General features: G+C 33.8%; 2 protein-coding genes across 8 annotated transcripts in view; one reads left to right on the top strand and one right to left on the bottom strand.

Moving 5' to 3' along the window:
• Nucleotides 1-513: 513 nt before the first annotated feature.
• On the bottom strand, nucleotides 514-12,926 carry LOC105338654 (rho GTPase-activating protein 19). Of its 7 annotated transcripts, none has more exons than XM_011443869.4 (11): nucleotides 12,824-12,926; nucleotides 5,109-5,336; nucleotides 4,908-5,000; nucleotides 4,182-4,391; nucleotides 3,681-3,901; nucleotides 3,445-3,531; nucleotides 3,222-3,347; nucleotides 2,664-2,900; nucleotides 2,258-2,443; nucleotides 1,464-1,781; nucleotides 514-1,230 (listed from the first exon to the last, which is right to left on the bottom strand). In XM_011443869.4, the coding sequence occupies exons 2-11, from the start codon at nucleotides 5,326-5,328 to the stop codon at nucleotides 1,147-1,149; spliced, it is 1,782 nt and encodes a 593-aa protein (XP_011442171.3). In that variant the 5' UTR covers nucleotides 5,329-5,336; nucleotides 12,824-12,926; the 3' UTR covers nucleotides 514-1,146. The 7 variants fall into 7 exon arrangements, with proteins under 7 accessions (XP_011442171.3, XP_011442168.3, XP_065925553.1 ...); XM_011443866.4 differs by lacking the exon at nucleotides 12,824-12,926 and adding an exon at nucleotides 10,121-10,478; XM_066069481.1 differs by lacking the exon at nucleotides 12,824-12,926 and adding an exon at nucleotides 9,714-9,862.
• Nucleotides 12,927-12,951: 25 nt separating this feature from the next.
• The window catches only part of LOC105338657 (anaphase-promoting complex subunit 4), a 30,307-nt gene continuing 17,913 nt past the window's right edge, over nucleotides 12,952-25,345 (top strand). The window contains exons 1-19 of the mRNA XM_066069479.1: nucleotides 12,952-13,029; nucleotides 14,029-14,154; nucleotides 14,526-14,625; nucleotides 15,023-15,230; nucleotides 15,532-15,561; nucleotides 15,974-16,018; nucleotides 16,286-16,391; nucleotides 16,480-16,584; nucleotides 16,699-16,782; nucleotides 17,232-17,327; nucleotides 17,692-17,753; nucleotides 18,106-18,148; nucleotides 18,829-18,905; nucleotides 18,994-19,146; nucleotides 19,262-19,317; nucleotides 20,036-20,082; nucleotides 20,308-20,373; nucleotides 20,711-20,788; nucleotides 25,080-25,167. Of these exons, the coding sequence (XP_065925551.1) occupies nucleotides 14,038-14,154; nucleotides 14,526-14,625; nucleotides 15,023-15,230; nucleotides 15,532-15,561; nucleotides 15,974-16,018; nucleotides 16,286-16,391; nucleotides 16,480-16,584; nucleotides 16,699-16,782; nucleotides 17,232-17,327; nucleotides 17,692-17,753; nucleotides 18,106-18,148; nucleotides 18,829-18,905; nucleotides 18,994-19,146; nucleotides 19,262-19,317; nucleotides 20,036-20,082; nucleotides 20,308-20,373; nucleotides 20,711-20,788; nucleotides 25,080-25,167 (1,561 nt within the window). The 5' untranslated portion in view covers nucleotides 12,952-13,029; nucleotides 14,029-14,037. The remainder of the gene's footprint in view (nucleotides 13,030-14,028; nucleotides 14,155-14,525; nucleotides 14,626-15,022; nucleotides 15,231-15,531; nucleotides 15,562-15,973; nucleotides 16,019-16,285; nucleotides 16,392-16,479; nucleotides 16,585-16,698; nucleotides 16,783-17,231; nucleotides 17,328-17,691; nucleotides 17,754-18,105; nucleotides 18,149-18,828; nucleotides 18,906-18,993; nucleotides 19,147-19,261; nucleotides 19,318-20,035; nucleotides 20,083-20,307; nucleotides 20,374-20,710; nucleotides 20,789-25,079; nucleotides 25,168-25,345) is intronic.

Here is a 25,345-nt window from a genome sequence, read left to right as displayed (position 1 = left end):
TCAAAGGGTAAAGATTAGAGCCTTTAATTTGCTTCAGTAGATGGCTACACAATATTAATTGAAATGGAATTCAAACTAAGAGTCTGCTGCTAATGTGAAAGCAAGAGAGTGGAGAACATTGAAGTGTTATTCAAACCAAGACTTCATCAGAGTTTTGGAAGGGGCTCTGCAGGGGTTAGAGTTCTTGATGGAAATACTGAGAATATTCAGATAAACAGCTTGAGAGATTCAATTAATAATTACATATGTAGATCATATAAAGTAAAATTCTAGCGATAAAGATAGGGGCGGAGGGAGAGAAGCAACTGAGCCTCTTTTTTGCTAAAATTGCACTTATTAAAAACAACCCAATTTTTCATTGGCTGATCAAAAGTTCTTTGCCAATCAAATATTAACTCTCTTATCTATGTTTCTCTCAGCTGTCAACCAAAATACGATGTGAATTTCAATAAATTCTTAATTATTTAAACAACAATTAATTAATTAATAGAATTTTACAAAATAAGTTGACACTTGTCTATGTTGTTTCATGATTTATTACACAACAGAAGACTTGACAATATTCAAGTATAAGTAGTATTATTTATATCTTGCTATATCTTTATAGTATTTATCTATATATTTTTCTTGGCCATATTGAAGATACAAAACAATACATACCAAAACCAAACAAAATTTGTTCCTTTTATAATTAATCATAAAAATCTTTCAAAAGCACTAATATAAAGAAAGGGAGCTATAAGTTTTGAGTGCTTTCTGACTGAGATTTGATTGTCTAAGAGTACGTACACAACGACATTGAACTAAGCACTAGATACAGCTAATCTCTTGGTACCCATCATTTTCAATGAGGAAGGTGGGGAATTATCACAATCAGAGCTAATGAATGAAGCCCGGGATAGGAGTCAATGGCACGTAACATCCATGTACATGTATATTTATCTGAGGGTTAACATATAACTCGTGTTCTATACAATTAATCAGTAAAGAGAGTATTGTGTCCCTCGTCACGCATTTAGTTATTCATATAGACTATATACAATAAAACAAAATATACACAGCACTTTCTATACACTGTCGTACAGGTTCTCTGTGACTTTGATGTGGAATGTTTGATCAGCACTAAATATAACACTATATATCTGTTCACAGCACGCTCTCCCGCGAGAGACTGGTCGGAGATTGGATGACTAGCAGGGGGGTTCTGGAGCGAGGGGTGTGGATAGCCTTCTGAAATAATAAATAAAATGTGTTATAAATCCCTCCACATCAACCATTATGTTAAGATAACATTTTGAAAGAGTGACTGGATCGGTGAAAATCCCTTATGCTCCTTTTTACGAGAACTCTAGGTTAAAATAATGTACAAGGGAATAATTTGTTTTTTTTTGTGATTCAACACAATATTTATTACATGTTAATCAGAATCTTTCCATAAACGAAGGATGAAGTTGAGACCGTACCTGTGATTTATATGGAATCTTTTTGACAGACTCAGATATAGGAGACTGAAGACTCATTGGCGACACCATGGCGACTGGTTTGTGGTGGAGCTGTTTCGGAGTGCAGGGACAGTGCCTGCGTTCATGGGGAAGACTGGCCAGGTAGTGGATCTCATTCTCCGTACAGGGAACCTTGGAAATCTTGTCTGGGGACGGTCGGCTCTCGGGGTGACTCCCCTCACTACTATCACTACTCAGCCTCTTTCTGGATGGTGGGATTTTTCTGCTCTGTGTTGGAGTTTTACTCAGGTCTACTATGTGAACAGCAGGGCTTCCCGGCTACAACAAAAACCAAGGGTTAATTAAGATATTCTAAGAAAGAAAACTGTAGCTATCAGATACAGTGAAGGAATGTAACAGTCAATGTCTGTAGTACAATCCTGTGAAATCTTAATTCAACCTTGCATGAACCACTTTATCTTACAAATGGTTTTGACCTAATGAATTAAGCCTTATGATTTATAAGGATTTACAATAGATACATACATGTATCTTAAATCCAGACATTTGATGAATTTCCTGTTACAGGGAGGAGTGGAAAATCTGACCCTTCTAAAGTTAATATGCTACTTACAAAAGTTGGTCAAGATTGGCTTAGTAGTTTCTGAGAAGTTTGAAACTTTCTCATGCAAATTGACAATGTACATCCACATACAGTGATGCAGTACCTGTATAGGTCAACTGAGTGACTCATATGAATTCCGACTAGTATGATATTTTAGCTATTTCTACACTAGCAGTAGTAGATGTAATACCTGATTAAGACCTATCCTTGTTTTGCCATCCGGAGTCTTTGTAATGAACACATCATCATGGTGAATATTGTCGTTTTCATCAATATTGATTGTTTTGGTTGTACCCCATGGAAGGCCTCGCGTTATCTTACTGCCATCATTGGAGCCTCGCCTTTTGTGATTTTTGTGTAAATTTCCAAAATGTTTCTGAATGACAATTAAAATGGTAAGAGATTAGAAACATGTTACAGATCATTCATCAAGACTGAAACCAAAAAGTCAGTACAATTAATTAAATGCCTTTGTAATTATGCACATTTCTGGCACTGTTAGGGTCATAAGATCATATATATATATATATTTTTTTTTGGCAAGGAATGTACTTCATTTATGACGGTCTTTGATTTAGTGTTTCCATGAATTTTACCTTAATTTGTTCTCCTATGGTCTTGCTTCTTGAATGTTTCTTTTGAGGATGTGTGCCACTGGCCTGGTTAAACCTTTTGAGTAACTTCTTCTTTTTAGACGAGTTGGGCATCATTTGAACGTGAGCGTAGAGTTTACCCAGTGCGACCTGTGTGTCAGTCCCAGAGTCTGAATCACTAGAGGTCTTTCTCTCAGCAAAACATATCACTGTGTTCACTGCCTGTGTGCTCCCATATTTCTATAAAGCAACAAAATCAGAATCCCAGTTAATATGTGCCCTCTTTATGCCATATTTACTTGGAAATCAGTTTCAAAGTTGACAAGGTAAGAAAATGCCCATGCTTACATGTATCTGATGGGGAATATAGTTACAAATAAAGATTACAATTAATTTGTCTTGCTTTTATATAAGGTTTTGAATACTTCAATTGATTGATACAACTTATGCTGAGGCAACTGTGTATGATAAAATCCCTTTCCGACTGGAATTCATGGTACAAGGTTCTCTCACACTTGCAAACTGAATTGAATTGAAAGAGTCTTGGACAAATTGTCTCACCTTTGAACTGTACAGGGCTGAGCTAGAGTTCCCATGGTCGCCATCACTTTTCACTCGATTGCCTTTGCTAGGTGTTTCCATTTCCCGCCAAAAGTTGGCAATGTCTGCTGCTAGTTCTCTCGGAGTCTAAAAAGTAGCAATGCATACATGTATATACATATACAGGAAATGTTCAAATTTTTGTGGACAGAGCTCAACCCACTTCACCATTACTGCTACTCACTTTGAATATTTGTGATCCACATTCTACCATGAAGGAAATGGCCTGGCTAAGCTTGGGAGAAATAACCTGCAACTCTTCTGGTGGCATCTACAATCCCCAAAAATACAGAATGAAACCATTTATCTACAGACATCAATTCACAAAACTATAACAACAAGTAACTAAAATTTCATCAACCAACAGGTCGTGAGGATCCAATGTGAGAGGACTCAAATTTTAAACATGAGAGCACTCACCTTTCTAGGGCAGAGCAGACACGGGGCAAACACTGTCCCCAGTGACTGGGCGGTCATCATGTTCTCCGATATCCTGGACACCCTGTGTAACATGTCAATCAGACACTCCAGGAGGAGGCAATTGGTGGGGGGCAGGGCCAGGAACAGCAGCTGTAGTCCCTTTATCTGCTTACTGCGAGCCTTCGTCTTCTCTGTCTCCAACACAACGTGCGACATCATTTCTGAAGACCGGGAAAAAATAATAAGACTATTTTTTAGAAAAAAGACTCTTATTCTAATTACACAAGACTTTTAGAATTCCATTGCTTTACTTTCAGATCAATGTTATTTAAGTATATAACAAAAGTTTAGAAAAATTATCGGTATAAAAATGATGATCATGATTCCATTTATGGCTAATTAATATTGACATCTTAAACATGTATACAGGTACAAAGAACCTGTAAGGTTCACTTAAGTACCAGCAACATACTGAATAATTGCAAAGTACCACTAACATACCGACTACTTGTAGATGGGCCTGGTAGTGTCTCTCGGTCAGTAGTGGATCGGGGAGCTCTGAAAGATAGTTCTTGAGGACGGTGGCACAGTCGTGGGGGGTGAAGGACTCCTGGTCCAGAATTAAGTCGACCCCTTCGTTCAGCCACTCCTTCAGCAGACGCTGTCTCGCCACGTTGCCAGTCTTTCTGAATAAGCCCTCTGTCTTCAAATCTGAAATTCAATCCATCAGGTTATTATTCAGAAATTTGGCAGCCTTTGTACAGCAGTTCAATTGAACTAAAAAATACCCCATGTATTTTCTGAAAATTCACCTTTATGTAAGGATTAATTTTGTCTTTAGCCTTAGGCAATTCAATCATCTTTAGCCTTAGGCAATTCAATCAAATTTTACTGATTTAAAAAAATACTTTTCTGTATGTTAAGCAGTCTTAAAAAGTTTATTTACCTTTAAAATAACCAAATAAAGAATTCAAATGAGAAAATAGAGAGATAAAGTTATATATAGATGGGCTGAGAGATAGTTTGATGAAACTGTATGTCGTAGAGGATTTATATAGGCAATGCCTGCTATCTCATCCATTTATGTGATACATGTATATTGCATAATAAAATATTGTTTAAATTTTAAACTAAAAATTTGATGAAAACCTTTTAAAAGACTTAAGAAATAACATTAAACTGCTGTTGGTAATTTAACCATCTTTATTGCACTGGACTTGTACTTACTATCTGGACGGCTGAGGAACTCAATCAGAGGGTAGATGCGGGCCACGTTCTCATTGCTTAGTGGAGCCCCAAACAGGACAGAGTTGTGTTTTTCTAAAAAAAGAAATCATAATTTACACCAGGGTTTCTTTTACTTATTTCTCCTGATACACAAAGAGTATACATGCTGGTATTTTCAGAATTTCTCAATCATGAACTCACCTTTCTTTTTGGAGAATGGAGTTGCACTTTTCCTTTTTGGAACTGCTTCCACTTTTTCTGGTTCAGTGAACATTTCCTCTAATTTTGTTCCGTCGAGATCCAGGATGAAAGATAAATGCATTTGAACCATGATCCTGAACTTGTCTGGCATGGAGTTTTTGAGTCTGTTCACCAACTTGTCCGCGTCAGTGTGACGTCGGCGGACTGCAGGGGTCGACATCTCGTATGCTGTAAGACAGATGCAAAAAATTTACCTCAAAATCAAAAAGACAGTGGAGAATGACCTGCTTTATCCTTAAAAAAAGATAGGTACACAAAATACAGACACAAAAATATTGCACCAAAATCCAAAAGGAATATGACCTGCTTTATCGCCAAAATAGAGATGTCATAGTACACAAAATAAACAGTATGGGCTCTCTTTAAATATGGCACATCTTACATTGAATTACCTATCCTTCTGTTCACATATTACAGGAAATAGAGCATTAGACAGTAGCAGACATGTACGGACTGAACAAATAATGCAATTGATGATCAAGTAGCACATGGCCCCTGGGGCTCTAAAGGAAATCCTTTATCCAATTTATATTGGAGGGCCCTAGGTAATAAGCCATTGTTTGTAACTGTTCACTCAAAGTAAGCTTGTTCTACCATCAAGATAAAGTGAAGGACTTCTAATGATAGATTGAATATCAGTTAATTAGTGTCTAAAACTATTTGTCTAAGAAAAACAAAAACATTGAAATCAGTAATTATAAGAAAATAGTAGCAAATGCTGCTAAAATTCTATGGTTTAGATTATAGTGAACACCAGTAGTCATTGCATCCACTAACAGTTCACCACTGATGTTATAAATGAATAAAATGTGTATTTTAAATAAAATTTGATCATCCTTTATCAGATGACCTTAGCCAGAGTTGATCATTTCAAAATGGAAATTTACAATGCAGATTTTGTCTTAAAGAAATAAGATATTGCGGTATGTTTTATAGTTTCTGCAAGATTTATTAGCAAATTGGTTAAAGTTTTGATAGGAAACTAATTCACAATTAGAAAATGAACTTATAAAAAATATATCATTAGTTTATAAAGTCTATCATTTTATATATGAATTTAATTAGAGTCTCTGCATATATGTGGTTATAATACATGTACCGGTACACTTAAATTGGCATCTGACAAAAGGTTAAAAAAGAAAAGGAAAAGACTTTTTGTCTGCTGAGTTGACATACAATTCAAAACATGAACAGTTATAATTTATCACCAACAACCAAAAACAAAAAGCCATTTATATTGAACAAAAGAAACAATAGATAGTGCAGCAGATCAACACTGACCCGGGGCACTAAAGAACCTGAAGGCAAATGTTCCAACTACATACTCTGTCATTATATATTTCTTTGATCTTCTACAGTCAATGCAACTATTCTTTAGTATGTTTAATCATCAGTTAGAGAAATTGTTTTTTATAAGCAAAAATAAAAGACACCCATCCCACTCCTATCCCCAAAAAACAATTAAAAAAAAAAACAACAAGAAAAAACAACCCCAAATCCCTTGCAATGGTATACTTTACCAGGAGAACAGAACTCCAGTCAGTTAAATTTTTGATTAAGATCAGCCAGCACCACAACAAAGTCAATTGAGTTAATGCCAATAACACCACCAAACAAAGCCCACATCTAATGTTATATAACCCATCAACAGTCACATCCTAGCCCCACTGAAAGTGATGGCCACTACTGACCATATGTCCTGTGTTCCTCCCCCAATGACATTTCAATAATTAATTAGTGGAGGCCCAGCCTCAGCAACATTTGACAGGCCCAGCTCAGCTGACAATAACACACAGATAATGAGCCTTATCTCCGACAGGCAATTAACTGATTTTTCACAGGGGAGTTCTAAAATTCCCCGTCTCATTTTCCACTTGGCATGGTGCAATGAAAACAAATTTCTAGATAAAGCAGATGTAGTTTACACCTTCAGAACCATGGACCATGCAGACTTTCAGAACATAAAACTATAGAAGTATTTCGATTGTACAACAATGCATGGTATGAGAAAAATCACCTCATTGAACAGAATTTGAAAATTACATGAAGTTTTGAAATTAATTTTAAATGTATCAAAAGAGAAAGTGTCCAGGCTCCAAAAAATTGACAAAAAATCAACCGTGCATACTGCATAACAATCGAGTCTTTTTCCTTTTTTTAATGACTTTTAAATTATCTAAATTAAAACAATGTGTTTCATTAAAAAATAATGTTGTCCTTATTTTTCATGGATATTACATCTGTGAGACATAAAATTAGTTTGACAAAGAGCACAAGACCTCCTCTACATCAACACCAATGAAGGGAGGGGGAATATGGGATTTGATCTCAGGGCTGTGATAATTAACCTGAGGATTATCTTATCATTACCATGGATCCCCAGAGACTGGAGGTCTGATAGTCACCTAGAACTCAGATAAAAGTAAGCCCATGGTAATAGAGCTTATCTGACCAAGTAAAGCTAGCTGTCTGACTTATCTTGCTGTAAAACCCTTTTAATGGTGAGCAAACTTTGCAATTGCCCTTAATGCATGGTGCAAGTGAAATCATTACGTAACTGAGTGCAATTTCTGAGCCCTAAAAGATTACAGACTCTTTAAACATTAATAAAGCCATATCAGAGGTTGACATATTTTTGACATTGAATGATGACATATCAAAATGAAATAAATCAAGCAATGATTAAACTCACAGTGATCACACAAGAAGTCTGTGAAGAATACATCCATATCTATTCCATAACACTTCTTCTGGAAAGGTGATAGAACCATCCTTGTTCTTAGAAGGACAGTATCCCAGACTCATATGACAATCTTATGCTTGAAGACAACTTTATAAATATGTGTGCACAGTCAGCTGGTATGGTATGGGGGCAGGAGGTCCCCCTGTCAAAATAATCCCTCCAAGAAGCTGTTCTGGTCTCAATCAAGCTGAATTCTGTCCCACTGAGTCTGTATATTCTCAGAACTTAGCGACCTGGATATCCTGTGTGACCACTGCTGGGTAAACACCAAGCCAATCAACTGTCAGAAATCACTGCAGAGAGAGGCCATCTTACTCAGGCTAGGGAAGTCAAGTCAGGGGGCTTTGTACAATTGTTTGGTCAAACAAGGGACCTTTCTCTCAGAAATACAAGATGCATCAACCTTCCTCTATGCAATTTCTTTGGTTTTGATGATAAGTTTACAAACAATTAACCTTTAGTAAAGAAGAGACCTGCCTTTTAGACCAAAGGGCACATAGAGGGGTGTAAAGTCACACTGGTTTCTTTCCAATCAATGAGCAATTGTTGGGCAGCCCCTCAGGACAGAGGCACAACAAGATCAAAGAGAGAACTGGAGTGTCCAAGTCATAAAAGTGACCAGTTAGGAAATCAAACTCCCCCATCCTGTCCCACTCTGGGTTTCCTGTTAGAACTGTTCAGATCATCTGATTATTTCTACCCAACAACAAAGACTTACTGGTGATCCCATATGATCAAAGGGAATATAGTGGAATTACTGGTATAGAAGTCAATGATGGTTACTATCATAAAAACTTACATATATTGATATGTTTCCTGTTTAAATTCTTTAAGATAATCTGATTATTTTAGTCATACAACAAGGAGTTACAGTTGACTCGATATGATCAAAGAATTTCGGATATACTTTGACAATTATAGAAGTGAGAGATGATTACTATCACTAAAACATACAAAGATATCTTTATATGCAATGACTTACTCTGGTGACTCGTCAATAAAATCATAGGAGCAAGCTAGAGTTATACAGGAACACACAATAATACAATTGACAGATGACTACTATTGCCAAGATATTTATATATGTAACAAGTCAGTACCTTGTACAACCAATTAACATGTAATGAAACATGTTGTTAATATATTCATAATTATTTTTTTCTTAATTACAGTTGAAAAATTAACAACAATACTATTGCTCACTTTATACATTTTACAAAAATAAACTAATTACCTTTCATAGTCAGTGACCAAATAATTAATTTAGAGGAACTAATCAGCCCACCACCTATGGAGATAATGAACAGAATAACAAATGCTGGCAATTCTTAACCTGCTCCAGATTCCAGCAAATTGTTAGAACAACATCTACATAACACTGGTCAATTCATTAGAAGTCCCACAGAATGTGGCTTGTATAAGGAGACCCAACAGAATCCAGTTTACACAAGCCAAGAGGTTCAGTATTTATGTAAACATTAGATCAATGTTTATTGTAAACAAACTTGCTTTATAATTCAAGGAGATTTGATGTTTAGCCTTGTATATTAAGAAAAACAAAGAAAATGAAAACATCTGTTATTAGAATTGGGCAGGTGTAGCTCAGTTCACACAATGTCCTATTGATCTCTGTATACATAATGATTAGTGGACATACTCATCAGGGCCTTGATGACAATGATGATAATAAACAGCAGATTCGCAGTTTTTACTGTCTATTGTCTTTTTCTTCTTACTTCTAATTCAGTAAAAGTTGCCAGATTATGCACAGATTTGACATTTCTAACTGTCTCAACACATACCTGAATGAACCTAATCTAGTACTTATAAGCTGTGAAATAGTATATCCTGCCTGGAAAAACAGCAGAAGGGGGTCTTTGTTGGAGTCAGGAACAGTTCTCTGTTAGAACCCAACAAGTCTTTAAATCCTGCTGAAAAATCAGCTGTTCTCACACTATAGGGCATGGCATATCCCAGCTCTGGCCAGTACTAACAATTAGGTGCCAATAATACTATCCTTGACAAGAGAGTCCATAAATCTGGGTCAATGAAATTGCAATCATGACTTTCATTTAGATTCCATTAGATAACCCCATAAATTTGCCATCAATTAACTGCAGTACTCCCTTGGGATCGAGGCTTAGGATAGAATGGAAATGATTGTTTGATGGAGCTCTGTGATGAAAACCAAGGCCACATTAATACTTACCAGCTATGATCTGCTCAAAGAAACTGTCTGTATCAAATCTGTACATGCTGAAATGTCTCTTGATTAATTCTTCCTCAATGAATTTAAAACAATCCACATGTTACACGTGCTCAGGACAAATACCAAATATCACCATGCAAACAAAATCCACTGTTTATACTCCTTTGTCACCCTGTCAGCAATTATGTATTAATCAATGGTGTTAATTATCTTGTCAGCTTTCAAAAAAACTAGGAAGACTTCTTGTTTATCTTCACTTAGGGTGCCTTGCAGTAAGAGCATGTATTAAAAGCTCAGACTTCTTGAATGCCCAATAGTACCTGTCCAATGCCTGCACAGATCTTAGCCCCTGATAACAATTGTTCATGTAACTTGACCAAACAGCTACATACATGACAGCTGAGTGAAAAATGGGCCAGTGTTGACACTAATGACAGATCAACATAGATCAACAACATGATAAGTCTACATACCCTGAAAAAAACAGTTATATCTGAGTTAAAATCAGTAATTTATCCACTTCTACTGTGATGAACATCCTAAAGGTGTGCATTTATGGTATTTCATATTATGTGTGTGATTTACATTTCATAAATTAAAATTTAACAGAAAATGCAAGCCATTTTAGCTGAAATATTTTTGCAATAAAATTCTGAATTTCAAAAATAAATCTGTATAAAAACCATTTTTTCAAAATAATATCTAATAAAAGGATGTTATGATAAAACTATTTTCTGTCTGCAATACACAAGGTACTGTCTAATTAGTGCAGCAGATATTTTAGATTCATTTGTATGAGTACCACAAAGCTATAGCCACTATAGTAACTTTCGATAATTATAATAAGCTGTCAAAAACAGATAAAGCAATCAGATGCAGATTGCATTGATAAAACTATTATAATTGATGATCAAAATTTTATTATCTTGCCCTTTTTATTTGTATAAAATTAAGTAAAAGAGAAAAATCTGCATGACCAAATCTTAAATATTATTAATTTCATTGCATAAAAATAATTCCATACTCCTTCTTCTCACTGGTATCAGGAGAAAACGTACCCGGGAGAAAACGTACCCAGGAGAAAACGTACCCAATCTCTAGGGTACGTTTTCTCCAGGAGAAAACGTACCCGGGTACGTTTTCTCCTGGAGAAAACGTACCCTATGAAAATCATAATTATACTACTTAATAGTTTTTAATACTTTTAAATACTATTTTGCATAATAAATATACAGAAATGTAAGAAATTCATAGATAATCCATCGATAAATAAATTTAATACTTTATAATTTGGACATTTTAAATAATTTTCAAATGCTACTTTAATGCATATTTCAATGCATAGATCTATAGAAATATATTCATTTTATGAATCATATCTTTATAATTGTAGCAACTTTTATTTTAGTGCAAAATAATTACCTGTCATAAAGTGTTATCAGTCTACTTCTTCTAATTATCCATTTATCGGTAGCCTTGCCGATTCGAGTTTCTCTATGCGAGATCCCCTGATTTTAATTATAGTGATAATAAATTAAATACCTGAGGAGTTATTATTATGTAATATTATGTACTGCCTCCCCGCACAGGAGGTAGAAATATTCACTCTCCACACATTATACATGCCAGTGGCGTCGGAAGCAAATTGACTGTTGAATATTACATCTCGTAGTAGTTTCCATATATATGAATCAAACAAATATTTAAAAGACTTGGACTTGGTATAATTAAGCAACTTTGTTTTATAGATAATTTTCAAAAAAATGTTTTACAAAATGCGATATCGACTTCTTGAGATACTCGTCATTTAGTTCTCCAAATGAGATTGCAATAAAAACTAATTATTTAACAGTTTCGTTTATGGTGGATTAATTGTCGACTAATTAAACTGCTCAGGCCACGTTCGTGTATGTGTATGTTACAAATTATTGTCTCAATAATTTAAGTACGTGACCATGGTGACTATGCATTTAAAAACTACAGCAACAAATGATACAAATGTTCATTGTATATTTTATTTTATTTCATTTAAGAATATCTATGATCATGAAAACCATTATTTATTATTTCCATAGGGTACGTTTTCTCTTGGAGAAAACGTACCCGGGTACGTTTTCTCCTGGAGAAAACGTACCCTATAAATTGGGTACGTTTTCTCCTGGGTACGTTTTCTCCTGGGTACGTTTTCTCCAGCATTCTTCTCACTGAGGTTACTTTTTCTTCTACTTTTAACATTTTAACTGTTTAAAGTACATGTATTTATTAAAATTGTGCAAATACAATATTTTTATTTTAATACTATTATTGGCAATTATTAAAACAGTAATTGATTGAAAATTCATTAGAACTACCGCCAACTCTTTTATGAATTTCAAACTAAAATCTAGTCCCAATCTGCAGTAGACGATGCCTCGATTTCATATATTTTTTCCACACTAATTTCATTTCAATCACCTGTTGTCAATCTGGTTAATAAATCTGAGCGATCAGTTACGAAAATTTACAAAATATAACTATAATATGCTATCTATTTTTAAACTGCAACTCATATAAACAGATCTACGTTAATTCTTTTACCGTGGAATATTGGGGAATATTTCTATGTCGAGTATGTTAATATGGGTCTAATCTGAGGAAAAAATTTTCTTTATTACAAGGCCTTTTAAAATGATTATGATCTAAAAGCTGTCTTTATGACCTTACATCTTCTCTAGAAGTTGCTGCACCAAATAGTTTTCTTCCTGACGTCGCTTTGCTTGAAATGGCCGCGTCATTAAAATAGAATAATTGATTGGTCATGCCCTTTATTTACGTCGTATTTCATTGGATACCTCGTTTTGAGTCCAATATGTCTGCGCCCTTGGTATGAAAACATCGCTATGAAAAGCCAACTTTAAAACAGTATTTTAGTCAGTATTATTGTGAAACGGTTTTTCTAATTACTACAGTTAACTGATTGTACTACCAATGCAGAGATTAACTATTAGGATTTTCTAGTTTCCGTGTGGTAGGGAATGTACGAATGTATTGTCTATGCCTGTTTACATTTCTCTAAACGCGAAAGCCTTGCTTAGTTAATAATTTTATGGTTGTTTAATTACTAGCATTGTCTAAGAGTTATCTTTGTCACTGCCACTTAAAATTCAGTATATTGCATGCGCATTCACAAAACAGATCCTTTTTTAAATATGCATAAACATATTTCAAGTCTCCATAGTTCAAGTAATTAATAAACTTAACTGATGAATAAAAAAATTCTCAATCTTTTTACTTGCATTAACAGATTATTGTTCTTTATTCATAAATTCAGATTAAAAATGATTGTGTTTATTTATTTGTCAACTTTCCTGACTGTTGACTTGTCTATCAATCCACTTTATATCGTGTTTATTTATCTGTCCACTTTCCTGATTGTTGACTTGTCTGGCACTTTCATGTTTAAAGAAGAAATATTAGAGGCTCATACAAGGCCTTAAGGTGCTCATTTCTTGAATGTCTGATATTACCCTGACCAAACGCCAGCCCAGAACGTCTTGTGACCATGCAATTTTAAATCTATTATGATTTATTTTTCATCACTTTTTGGTGTAAAAAGTACCTATCAGAGATGAACATTCATACAAAATGTAACTGCATGCTGTCCAAAATAACCTAAATTGTCTCTCTATATAGTAAATGGCCAGAATTTTTTGTTTGTTAGTTGATAATAAAATTCTTGGTAAGGAGGATAATGCAGAATGATAAGAATGAAGAAGAGTTTGGGTTTTTTTTTTTTGGCAATGTTAAGACATTTCTAAACCTTTGACAGAGGTTATCATACAATATATTGATAATGATACATGTATTATTCCCCATGTACACGTGGACCATCAATAATATATGCCATGTTGTAAAAAATTATTTTTTAGTGAACGAGAATGCCTGAAGAAACCTCATTCAGACTGAAGGATGAAAAACATGTTTCAGTGGAGGTGGAATTTATGCTGTGGTCATCCAAGTTTGACCTAATTGCTTTGGCTAATGTTCAAGGGGAGGTAAACTTACTTTCAATGTTTAGAATTTAAAAAAGAAAGTACTAAAGTCACTTGTTGAGGTCGTTTAATAAATAACATGCTAAGAAATTATCAAAGAATTGAGTACACTGATAAGCTAAAGCATGACAAAGAAAAGAAAATTCTTACATGTATATCCAAAATAGTAAAATTTAGTACCCTTTGGTATACAATTAGCTATGATGTTGTTGGTAAGTTGGTTATATCATGAAAATGCCTAAAATCAATTCTTAATCTTTTTTTTCTACTTCAAGGAAACTAGCAGACACATCAAAAGCTTTGTTAAGCATTATCTCTACTAGTTAACTCGCTGTAACTTTTGTACAGAATGAACAAAACCATTGTGTTTTCAGGTTGTTCTCCATAGATTATCATGGCAGAAAGTCTGGTCTGTCCCACCTCCATCAGAGGAGGTCAAGGTGAAAGCTTTGGCATGGAGACCGGATGGAAAAGGTAAAAATTTAACGGTAAATTATCAGGTTTGAAGAATTAAAATTTCTTAGCAATTCAAACAAATTCAGCATAATAGCAGATAGTGTTAAAAGATATGAGATAACTTGTACATGATCAATTTTTTTTCTCTCATAATAATGGCCATTCTAAGACTTTGCACACTAAGATTTTTGTGTTACAAGCAATTCTTAATGCCGTTTAAATCCATGTGGCATCATAAGGAGTATATATACACTGATCATGGTTAATATAATCTTGTCATATTTGCATTTCATATTTCTGCATGCAGTAAAAATAAATTTGTTTCTTGATGTTTTCTAACTGAAAGAGTTGATTCAATTGAACATAAAGAGCAGTCTGAAAAAAAGAATCTTCAATGATGATTAAACTGTTTCAGTGGTTGCTGCTGGATACAGCAATGGGAGGATCAACTTGTACCACATAGAGAATGCAGACATTCTCCACTCCATCCACTTGGAAGGGGAGATAACTTGTATGGAGTGGGTGTGTCAGTTCTGTCCGGAGGATGCAGAGTGGAAACCGGATCCATACAAAGAGGACAACTTCAGGAACTACCTCCCAAAACTTCAGCCCCTCAATAAAAGGTTACTTTCTATTATTCTGCTCAGTGAAAGTTTTCTTGACAAAGCTGACTTTGCATTTTAGTAACCAAAGAAAAGGAAAATAAGTTGAGATTCGATGAGACAGATATTCAAAGAAATTTATGAAAATTGATGGATGATACATTCTTTAAGAAAATGTAATGGAAATTATTTTGAAATCATTTTCTATATATTGAGTACTTGTGGGTTTTTTTTTTTGGGGGGGGGGGGGTTGTGGAGGCTGATAGGGTAAGATGTATGGTATTTTAGCATGATATCTTTCATCTCTTTTTTTGTATTACAGTTATGGTACCCTGTCCAAAGTATCACCAGTGTAAGTATCAGACTTAGATGTTGAAGTGTTGCATGTTTTAGTAATCCAGTTATAATCAGCTTACAATGCAACCTACTATTATATCCATTTGTGAAATGAAGATGTTCATCGATGTTGTCAATCTGCAGTCAATTTGTTCACTGAGTTATAACACTGAAGAGAGGGATGAGCTGAAATTTAAACTTATCTGAAATCATTTTTATTTTGATCTAAGATCTACAGCATTGGAATTACCGGTATTGACAATCATGTGCAAGCAGTCCGATATAGTGTATATTAAACATTTTTTTTAGAAACTTTACTGATTATTGTGCCGCTAAGAGTGGTGCAATGTTCAACTGTGTAATATATAAATGTGTTAAACAAAAAATGTAAAGTACCGAAGTTCTGAAGCTTTTTTGTTCTTTTATAGGGAAGAATCTGTAGAAGACAGCAAGCAGTTGTGTGAACAGAAGGAGTAAGTGCTTGTCCAGACAAACCACACAGATTGTGTTCTCTGCACTTAAAATTTTGTCTCATTTTACCTAACGTTCTCTTTATCATTTGAGTCCATTATCCGGTTGATTAAACATTTTTCAAAATGTTTTTGCAAAGGTATATTGAAATCTCTCTTTTATTGAAAATTTTATGAATCAATTTTTACATATTCATGTACATGTAGTTATATTTTGTAAAAAAAAAAAAAAAAGGCTCTACTGGGCAATAATGTTGACTGTATTTGTAGATTAAACTTGCTGATTGTTGGCTGTAGCAGTAACTCACTGAGTATGTATGCTTTTGGGGTTTTCCCGGTCAGCAGACTCGCAGTGCCTGCCATCAATGTGGACAAGGTGATACAAACATATTTTTATAGAGAAAATTAATCCAGATGTCCAAGATCAAGTCAACATCTAAAGGTTTAATTTCTTTGTTTTCCAGATCAGGAAAATCTTGTCTGCAACTATAAGCCAGGATCTTCAGAGCTTGTCGCTTGTGCTCGAAACAGAGGACAAAGAACAGCACAGCCATTGCTACCTGATGTCGGTGAGTTCCAATGTTGCAGACAACTAGCTAAACCTTTTTTATCTCAACATGAGTTCTAAGGTTTTGGTGAACTAGCACTATCTTGTCAGTTAAGTAGTTAAATTTTCTTTACAGTTTGACACCAAACTAATGGCTTCTCGACACAAGGAGCTGAGACTGATGGCTTTGAAGTTTGGACAAGTGCTTACTCTCAAAGAGGTATGATATGTTAAATAGGCCGTGGGAAAACATTTTTTGTTTGGTATCTTTATGTCTGTCATGAAGTGGTACATATCTATCCATACTTTGGTCACAATTGTTTTTCTGACAATTTGTAATTTGAACTTTTTTGCTCCATCTTCTTTGGCAATGATAAAAATATGATGCCACGGTTCTGTATGGATTATGCACACTGTCAGAAATTAAGAATTTGTTGGGGCTCAGCTGTAACAGATTTTGTAGGTACCCCTCAAGCATTGATCTACATCTTCAATAAATTCTAAAATTATCTCTATTCACAAAATTACCTTCTGATGAACCTATGAAAAATTGGCCCCATTGATTTATGATTTCACAGATTCTGTGAACTGCTCCATTTTAAATTCGGTAATTGTGTTTAGTTTAATTGACATCGTTAGGTACAGTCAGTTGTGTTTTGTCTTTCATAGTATCTTCAGGCCACTGTACAGCAGATGTCGGAGGCATGGGAAGACATCTTAATGGAAATGGATTCCAAGCTTCTCAAGTTTGCTGAAGACAAAAAGGTATCATACTCTCAATGCAGCAGTGTAAACACAAGTATTGTAGATTCCTAGTTAAAATCCTAGTTAAAATCTTGTTATTATTTTTTGACAGTTGTGAACTATACAAAATAATGATCAAAGTTTGGCATATTAGGCAATTTTTATCCTTGTTATCCTTGATACAAAAATGTGAAATCACAGAATTACATGTAAGTACTTCTGTAAAATAAATACATGTGTATATATGGTAAGCTGATTAAATGTACTGGTACGCCACCCAATGTACATTTATGATCTACATTGTACTGTACTTTAAGTGTACAAGGGTGTACAAAATTGTGGCAGTTATGAAGTTCTATGTAAAGGCTTGAATAATTTATTGCAGGCAGCAGGTACAGGGACAGTGAGCAATGATTTCCTGGAACTTCTTCTGTTTGGAACACCCAGGTATGAAAGTCACAGAAATACATGTAGGTATGAGAGAAACAAAACAACAGGAAAGATAGGAGATCTGGTTCTCAGATTACTTCTGTTTGGAACACCCTGGTCTGAAAGTCACAGAAATAGGAATTACAGTTACAAAATGACAGGAAAGATAGGAGATCAGGTTCTCAGATTACTTTTCCCATAATTAACTCTGAGAAACATGTACATATATAGCATGGAGGTAGTGAACTTGGTAGAAGACATGTATCAGAACATGCTGGTATGAAAGTAAAAGTACATGTAAGAAAGTAAATATACCCAACAAAATAGCAAGTAAAATATAAAGTAACAGTGGTGCCTTGTCTATTTTCAGTCCAGAACTACAGACTTTCCTTTTGAATGATTTGACTGGCAAGGTTAGTATGAAAAAAATATATAAATGTTAAAATGATAGAATGTTAAAAGAAAAGCACACAAAATGAAAGGGGCATGGTCATGATTTTGGTCAAAAATAATTTTTAACATTGCTTCAATAAGGCATTGTCTACATGACAAATAATTTTGAGCCCTCTATCTTGCTTATAACTCTACAACTGACTCTCAAATTTTATTTGATCATTAAGAATGTATTCGTAAAACATTGTAAATAATAAAACAGGAAAAAAGAATTTGTCCAAAATCATGACGATGCCCCTTTAACAAGACTATCAGTACCACTTATTTTCTCAGCTTTATAACAGTTCCCTAGATTTAATGTCAGTTATTGAATATAGAAAGGATAAGGGAGAGACACATTTGATCTATGGTACTTATCACACGTATAAAGAATGTGAAACATCAAATAGGCAGTAAAGAAAAATATTGAATGTGTTTGTGAATCATGTGTCAATACTTTAGAAAGTTTAAGTGTTTTTAAAAGATATCTACACTCTTTTCTTGTTATAATTGAGAATTATGATATCTTCTCAGGGTCACTAAATATCTTTAAATCAATTGTTGCTTGGTAGACCAGTGTTGTTATTTGAATATATATAATTTATATAATATTTGACCAGAATGCATTCCAGAATTTTGATATTGTTCTTTTTTTTTGTAGGGTTTGCAGAAATTGGGACATTCTATAGAAACTTCCTATTCCAACATTCAGAAACTGGTTGTGAAACATTTACAAGTGTATGTTTATATTTGCATTTATATGGTAGCTATCAATTTCATTACATAAATACATGTATATTATGATCCTCCTCCTACATCTTGACAGTGTGAGTCAGGCCATCCTGTACCACCTGGCCGAGTTGAGGGGAATGTCTCTGTGGTACGAGAAGTTTGGAGTTCTAGGGCTGACCACACAGACTCTCCACACTGCCATCATGACGGTCGGATCGTTCGTCCTCAAATCCAGTGAACTCCAACAGTGAGTACCGGGTACAGCAGCCATGCTCAGTATCTCTTAGTTGTCAGTGGGGTATCAGCTCATCGATATATAAGACCTCTCTAAGCTTTTGAATCTGTTTGAATTTATTTTTTAGAGTTATAGATGACAGTATAAAGAATTTCAAGGCATTCTTCCGGTGGTTGTATGTAGGTAAGATTTTCCTTCGATCATTGAAACATACCATTTAAATAACTTACCAGGTACCTCCTTTGAATACAAAGTTTGAGTTTATTTACTATATTTTAAGGAGGTTGGGGACATTCTCGCCCCAATCGCTAAACCATATATTTTCTGGTTCCTCATGTCTAGATGCATGGATTGGTTAAATGGCATCAGCTCCCCCATCATTGATTACCTATCTTAAACAAGACCAAGACCCCCTCCCCAACACCCATTTTCCTTAAAGCGACATATTTTCTTGATATTGCTAGTCATTTAAAGTTGTATATTGAGAAGTGGTTTGAGCAAGTGCCTGAAAAGACTGGTGCTTTTTTCTAACAAGTGATCAGATATTTTGAAAATGATTTAGATCCTTTCCCTAAATCATGAAACCTTTTATCACAGATTTGAAAAAGATCTTGTTGGTCTCTTAGTTTAAGAGAATAACAGTAATGCATAGATTTGTCAGTTTCAAATGTTTATTTTTTCACCTGTAATCTTGTAGAGATTAATTCTCCAAGTTAATATGTAAGTTGATATTGATAAAATATCAAAGAAACAGTGCAATATACAAAAGAAAGAAAAACCATTTAGCATATTTATTTGGAATGTTTGTTTTGAGCACTTTCCCAATTTTTATCATTACTGAATAAGTTGCGTTTAAGATGCTGTGTCTGATGAACACATTTCTTTTTTTGTTTCTTTAAAGTTATACAGAGAATGTCAAACGAAAAACCACCTGCAGATCTCATAAAGGTATATTGTTTAAAAAATTGTTTACCACTGAATGTAACGTTCCTTATACTAAGATTCCTTTGTATAGACATGAATGTTGTTTGCTGATTATTTTGATTTCTCTTTCAATAGATTCCTCTGTATAGACTAAATGTTGTTTGCTGATTATTTTATTTTCTCTTTCAATAGATTCCTCTGTATAGACTAAATGTTGTTTGCTAATTATTTTATTTTCTCTTTCAACAGATGACGCAGCATGATATTAATTTTGTGGCAGAATTTTTGCGAGACAATTTTAACCATTTTACATTGGTAAGAATGATGTGAAGTTTTGTTTATATGTCTGATGACTTTATGTGTTTAATTCATGTCAAAGGTATTTGCAAATCAAAAACATTTAATTGGTGTGTAAAAGGAGACATGTATATTATCCTTTGATTTACTGAAAATGTTATGCTCTGAAATTTGTTATTTGCCATACAAACAATATGTCAGCTGTGAAAATATTTGGAACCCCTTCCTATTCTTACATTCCGTTGAAGAATAGATTTTTCAAAAACGTTTATTTGACCCACCTAAAATTTTATATGTTACTTAAATAAAAACAATATGTTCTTTTATATTTATATTTTTTTTTCTTGTGATTCAGGATGATGAAGATTCCATCTCAGAACTAATGGCAGACAAAGACAAGAAGTCCAGGTTTAAGCTGGAGAAAGTTGGACAGGTAAGAAGATGAAATTCCGTACAATCTAAAACTTAAGGTTCATAAACCCTCTGCTACAAATACGTCAACATTGTTATAATCTTCTAACGAACATTTTCATAAAACACTATACCTTGTGATATGAAAATGATTTATTTGAATGCCTCGTGCGGTTCTCATATTTTCAAAAATTGACGATGAACATATTAAATCATGATATGAGAAAGAGAAAACACACTGTTCAGGAAATACTGTATTTCATTATCAGAGAATAATATTAAAAATATTTATTATATACCCATCAATTTTATCTTCTTGGTACTGTTGATTTTACAGAGTGTGATCCGATTTTTCAGATTACAACACTGTGGTTTTCCGATTCGTATCACCACTCTCTGAAACTGATGCATAGTACGCATTAAATAACGTCTGTATTTTAGCGCATTTTAAAAGAGTTTGTTTCAAAAAAGCTTTGTTATGTAAGTAAACGTCATACAGTTAATTTTAAAAAGATAGTTTTGTACCGGTAATTAAAACTTTTAAATGGACAAGGGTATATCATAAATTTATCATTATAACTTGATTCAAAGAGCCGAATCATGTCTCATTGCCAGGTGCTGATCATCAGATCAAACTCGACGCAAAGCGTCTCGTTTGATCTGATGATTCGCGCCTGGCAACTCAACGTGATCTGACCCTTTGGATCAAGTTACTGTATGATAATATATATATATACCATATATAACAACAAAGTATGGTATCAATGGAATATAAAACAATTTAATGTAGGGAATCGGTTCTTTTTTTGTAACAATAAATTTCTCTAAATTTCTATCAAAGAAATTTACATTTATTTTGCAAGAGTTTCATTTCCTGGAAAATAAAGATACAGCAGATATTATGAATTTCCATATTAAGACCATTTTGTTCTTCAAAAAAAGACCATGAATCTATCTTGACCATTTCATCTGAATGCTATTTCTAAATGATGGACAGAAAGACTTAATGATCAAAATTTATTTGTTATATTTTTGGAAATGACATTGTATGAAACAAGGGTAATCAAAGTTTAATTTCCTGTCACCTGAAGATTAGGAATATGAAAAAACTCTCAGAAGTAAATGTTTGTTTTTTTTAAAAAATTATATTCTATGAACTAGCTGCAACACTTTGCAGATCTCATGTGAATCATGTGCATTGTATGCGAGGATCAGAATGCTAGAATCCAAAATTTCTTTAGAGAACTTTCTACCTTCTGAAAATGATTCTTTAAAAACTCCAAAAATCCACCAAAAATTTTTGAGAAAGTTATCTCTCTTATCAGAGGGTCTATGACCTTCATGTTAGACAGGTCGGAAGCAGAATTCTTAGAATCTAAAACTTTTAAGTTATATGTCATAATTATGTAAGATTTTTCTTTCATCCAAGTTAAAAGATGTGTTGCATAAAAAAATCATACCAATTAAAAATATTTCTTTTAAAGTTACTGAAGTAAAGTTAAATGTGTGTACATTAATCACATTTTCTTAGTGAATTTTTATCTATCTTTTATTTTAAACAGCCTTTTTTTTTTTAAATAATAATTTTTAAATGTGATGAATACAGTCTGTTTGGAGAGTAATTATAGTTTGGCAATATTTTACTCTTACTAGACTAAAAAAACCAGACTAAATTCTGGTTTTGGTTAAAAGATATTTAAATGTTATATGCCTGCCTTAAGACAGATGTATTGAAGAATGGGAAATTGCATTTGTCTGTGCATCAGCATGTCCATAATTTGTGGGCAGACTTTGAAAGAATGAAGATTGAACTATTTAAAGTCCGATTATTATAGGTTTCAAAAGAATGTATTTTCATGTTATGCCTCAGTTTGCTCAAAATGTAGTTTGGTGGAAGAAAGCATGTATATAACGAATTCACTATACTTATTGTAATGAATTTGTAATTAAAACTGCTATAACGAATTACAGATATAGTGAAGTAAATCCATTGGTCCCTAGGACTTCTCTATGATAAGTTTTACTGTAGTAGTCAGTTTGTTCTAAGTAGAATGGTCATACTTACTGCAGAGGTTGTTTTTGCAAAGAGACAAAATTATATTTGGTGTACAGGTTGCATAAAGCTATTTTCAAGGTAAGAGATCAGAGTTCAAGGTCATGAGAGGCTAAAACTTCTCATACCTTGTAGGTAAAATACAAACATGTCTGTTTAGGATAGAAGGATCATACTTTGTGCACAAGTTGCTTATGGCAGGAGTAAGATTTTTATATAGTTTCCAAGTCAAAGGTTATTTTTTGTAAGGATGATTATATTTGGATCACAGGTTATTATGAATGCTCCAGTTTTTGGATGTGTTTGTAGTTGTTGCATATATAAAAGCTTATTATTAATTTACTGCGAATGAGTCATATAAAAGATATCAAGCTAAAGTGACACCTAAACAGGAAATTCTTGGTTAAGTTCTCTCAACAGAACTTGGGAAGAGTTTGATAAACATTAAATTGTGTGAGTTTTTAGCTGTACAGTAGATTTTCACTTGCACCATTTTAACATACTAGATTGAGTTCAAATTAAAATTAAACTATAAATCTATTTTCTTTCAGCAATATTCTGCAGGTAGAGTTTTAGATATTTTATTTTTTCTGAACTTTTATTCCATTTGGTTTTTTACCATACTTTCTAATACTATAAACAGGGTTATTTTCACCCCATGTTATTTACGCCCTTCTACAATTGCAAATGGTGTTGCCCCCTCTTGAATTCGCCCAGATGCAGTTGTGTTAACAGAGATATTATTTGCGACATAGAATTCGCCTAGTCTTAAATTTGCCCTCTTACAATTAGGGCGAAAGGGTGATAATAAAACGGGGGCGAATATTTCTCTGTACACAGTAATTGTGTTTGTATGGTGTGGCTTCTTTTTAAAAAAGACTACAGAATGAAAATATTTAAACTATCCCTCTGGCAAGAAATTTGTGTCATTTTAAAACATTCAGCTCTGGTCATTCTGAAGATAATTGTCTGAACAAATAACATTATAACACAAGTATGTGTGTGAATATTTAAAGCTGGGTGGTCTGCTTTTTTGGCTATTAAGTATCAAATCATTTTCCATTTAAACCAATTCGTGTAGAAAGTTATGAATATACACCAAATTACACCTACTGAATTGGTCTCTTTTCAGTGATAGAAATATTTGAAGTAATTAAAATAACTCTGCACAAAATATTTAAAAGAGCATGTGTCATGGAAATTTAACAAAAGAATCCATGTTGTTTTGTTCCTTGACTGCTTGAGTTGCTTCACCCCAAATTAAAATGTACAAATTTAAGACATAAAAGAATATTTGATGAGGAAAAACAATTTTGAAAGCTTGCTTACATTGTTTTTGGGAAATGTCTATAATCCTGTTGTGAATATAGTATACCCACTTCAAATTTCAATGAGGGGCGAAATTACACATTTTTTTTTAGATATTCATTTATTCTTTGGAAACTCTTTCTGAACATCATTTAACTCATAGAAATAATGGGGAAATGATGGGGAAAACTACTGCATCAGTACATTGCTTGTAAATATATACAAAATAAAACTACTTGTATTGTTTTTCAGTGTCCATAGAATTCAATATAAACCGGTACATTTTGACCAAGCAGCTATAAGGAATCAGTCTTGTATGTTGGCTGCATTATGAATAGTTGAATCAGTTTATGCATAGGTTAATTTTTATTATTGTAATATACATTGATGGACTTTTAGCTTGATTTAAGGTATTTGAGTTAACTCAACTGACATTAAAATCAAGAAATGATGTAAAATACTGTATATGTTCTGAGGTGCACATGGTATGTCGTTTTCCATGTACATTTTGAGGGGCGCTATGCCCTTTTGTTGACAGTAATGTGGATGTATGGTTGTTATAAATAGTAAAAGTGTGGTAGAGTCAGGTATATGGCATTCCTACTAGTCCTGGCTAGTGGGTTAACCCATTAGCTCAATCGGTAGAGTACTGGACTGGCATGCCAGAGGACCCGGGTTCAAAACCCAGCAGAGGCAATAAGTGTCTCTGTTACATTAGGCCAAACTAAAATAGTTTCTCAGTTTCAAAATTTCAAACTTGGATCTTATGAGTACGGTTCCTGGGACCATAAAACTTAGACGAGCTAACTTTTGATCTCAGTCTCACTTTTAGAAAAGGAATAGATAGTGGAAAAGTGAGACTGAGATCAAAAGTGAGCTCGTCTAAGTTTTATGGTCCAAAGGCCTGAACTGTGTGACTAATTCTGATGATGATATTTTGTTGGTTCTGTAGTATCTTAAGAAGGAAGATCTGCACTACCCCCCAAACATATCCAGCAACCCCTGGGTCCAGTTTCAGAGAGGCTGCTTTCTCCTCAAAGGTAACAGCTAATATATAGTCAACTCTCTAGGTAATACAGATGATGATCATGAAGGGATGTAGTATACTAGTATTTAAAAGTACATTATTATACAAAAATGCTATTGTATGAAATGAAATTTAAATGAGGTTTCTCTCTCTTTCTCTCTTCATAAAAGTCTTACATATGAAGGATTGTT

This window comes from Magallana gigas, chromosome 8, assembly GCF_963853765.1.
Source record: "Magallana gigas chromosome 8, xbMagGiga1.1, whole genome shotgun sequence".
Classification (NCBI taxonomy): Eukaryota; Metazoa; Mollusca; class Bivalvia; order Ostreida; family Ostreidae; genus Magallana; species Magallana gigas.
The sequence above is the reverse complement of the archived record's forward strand: the minus strand, read 5'-3'. Positions and strand labels throughout refer to the sequence as shown.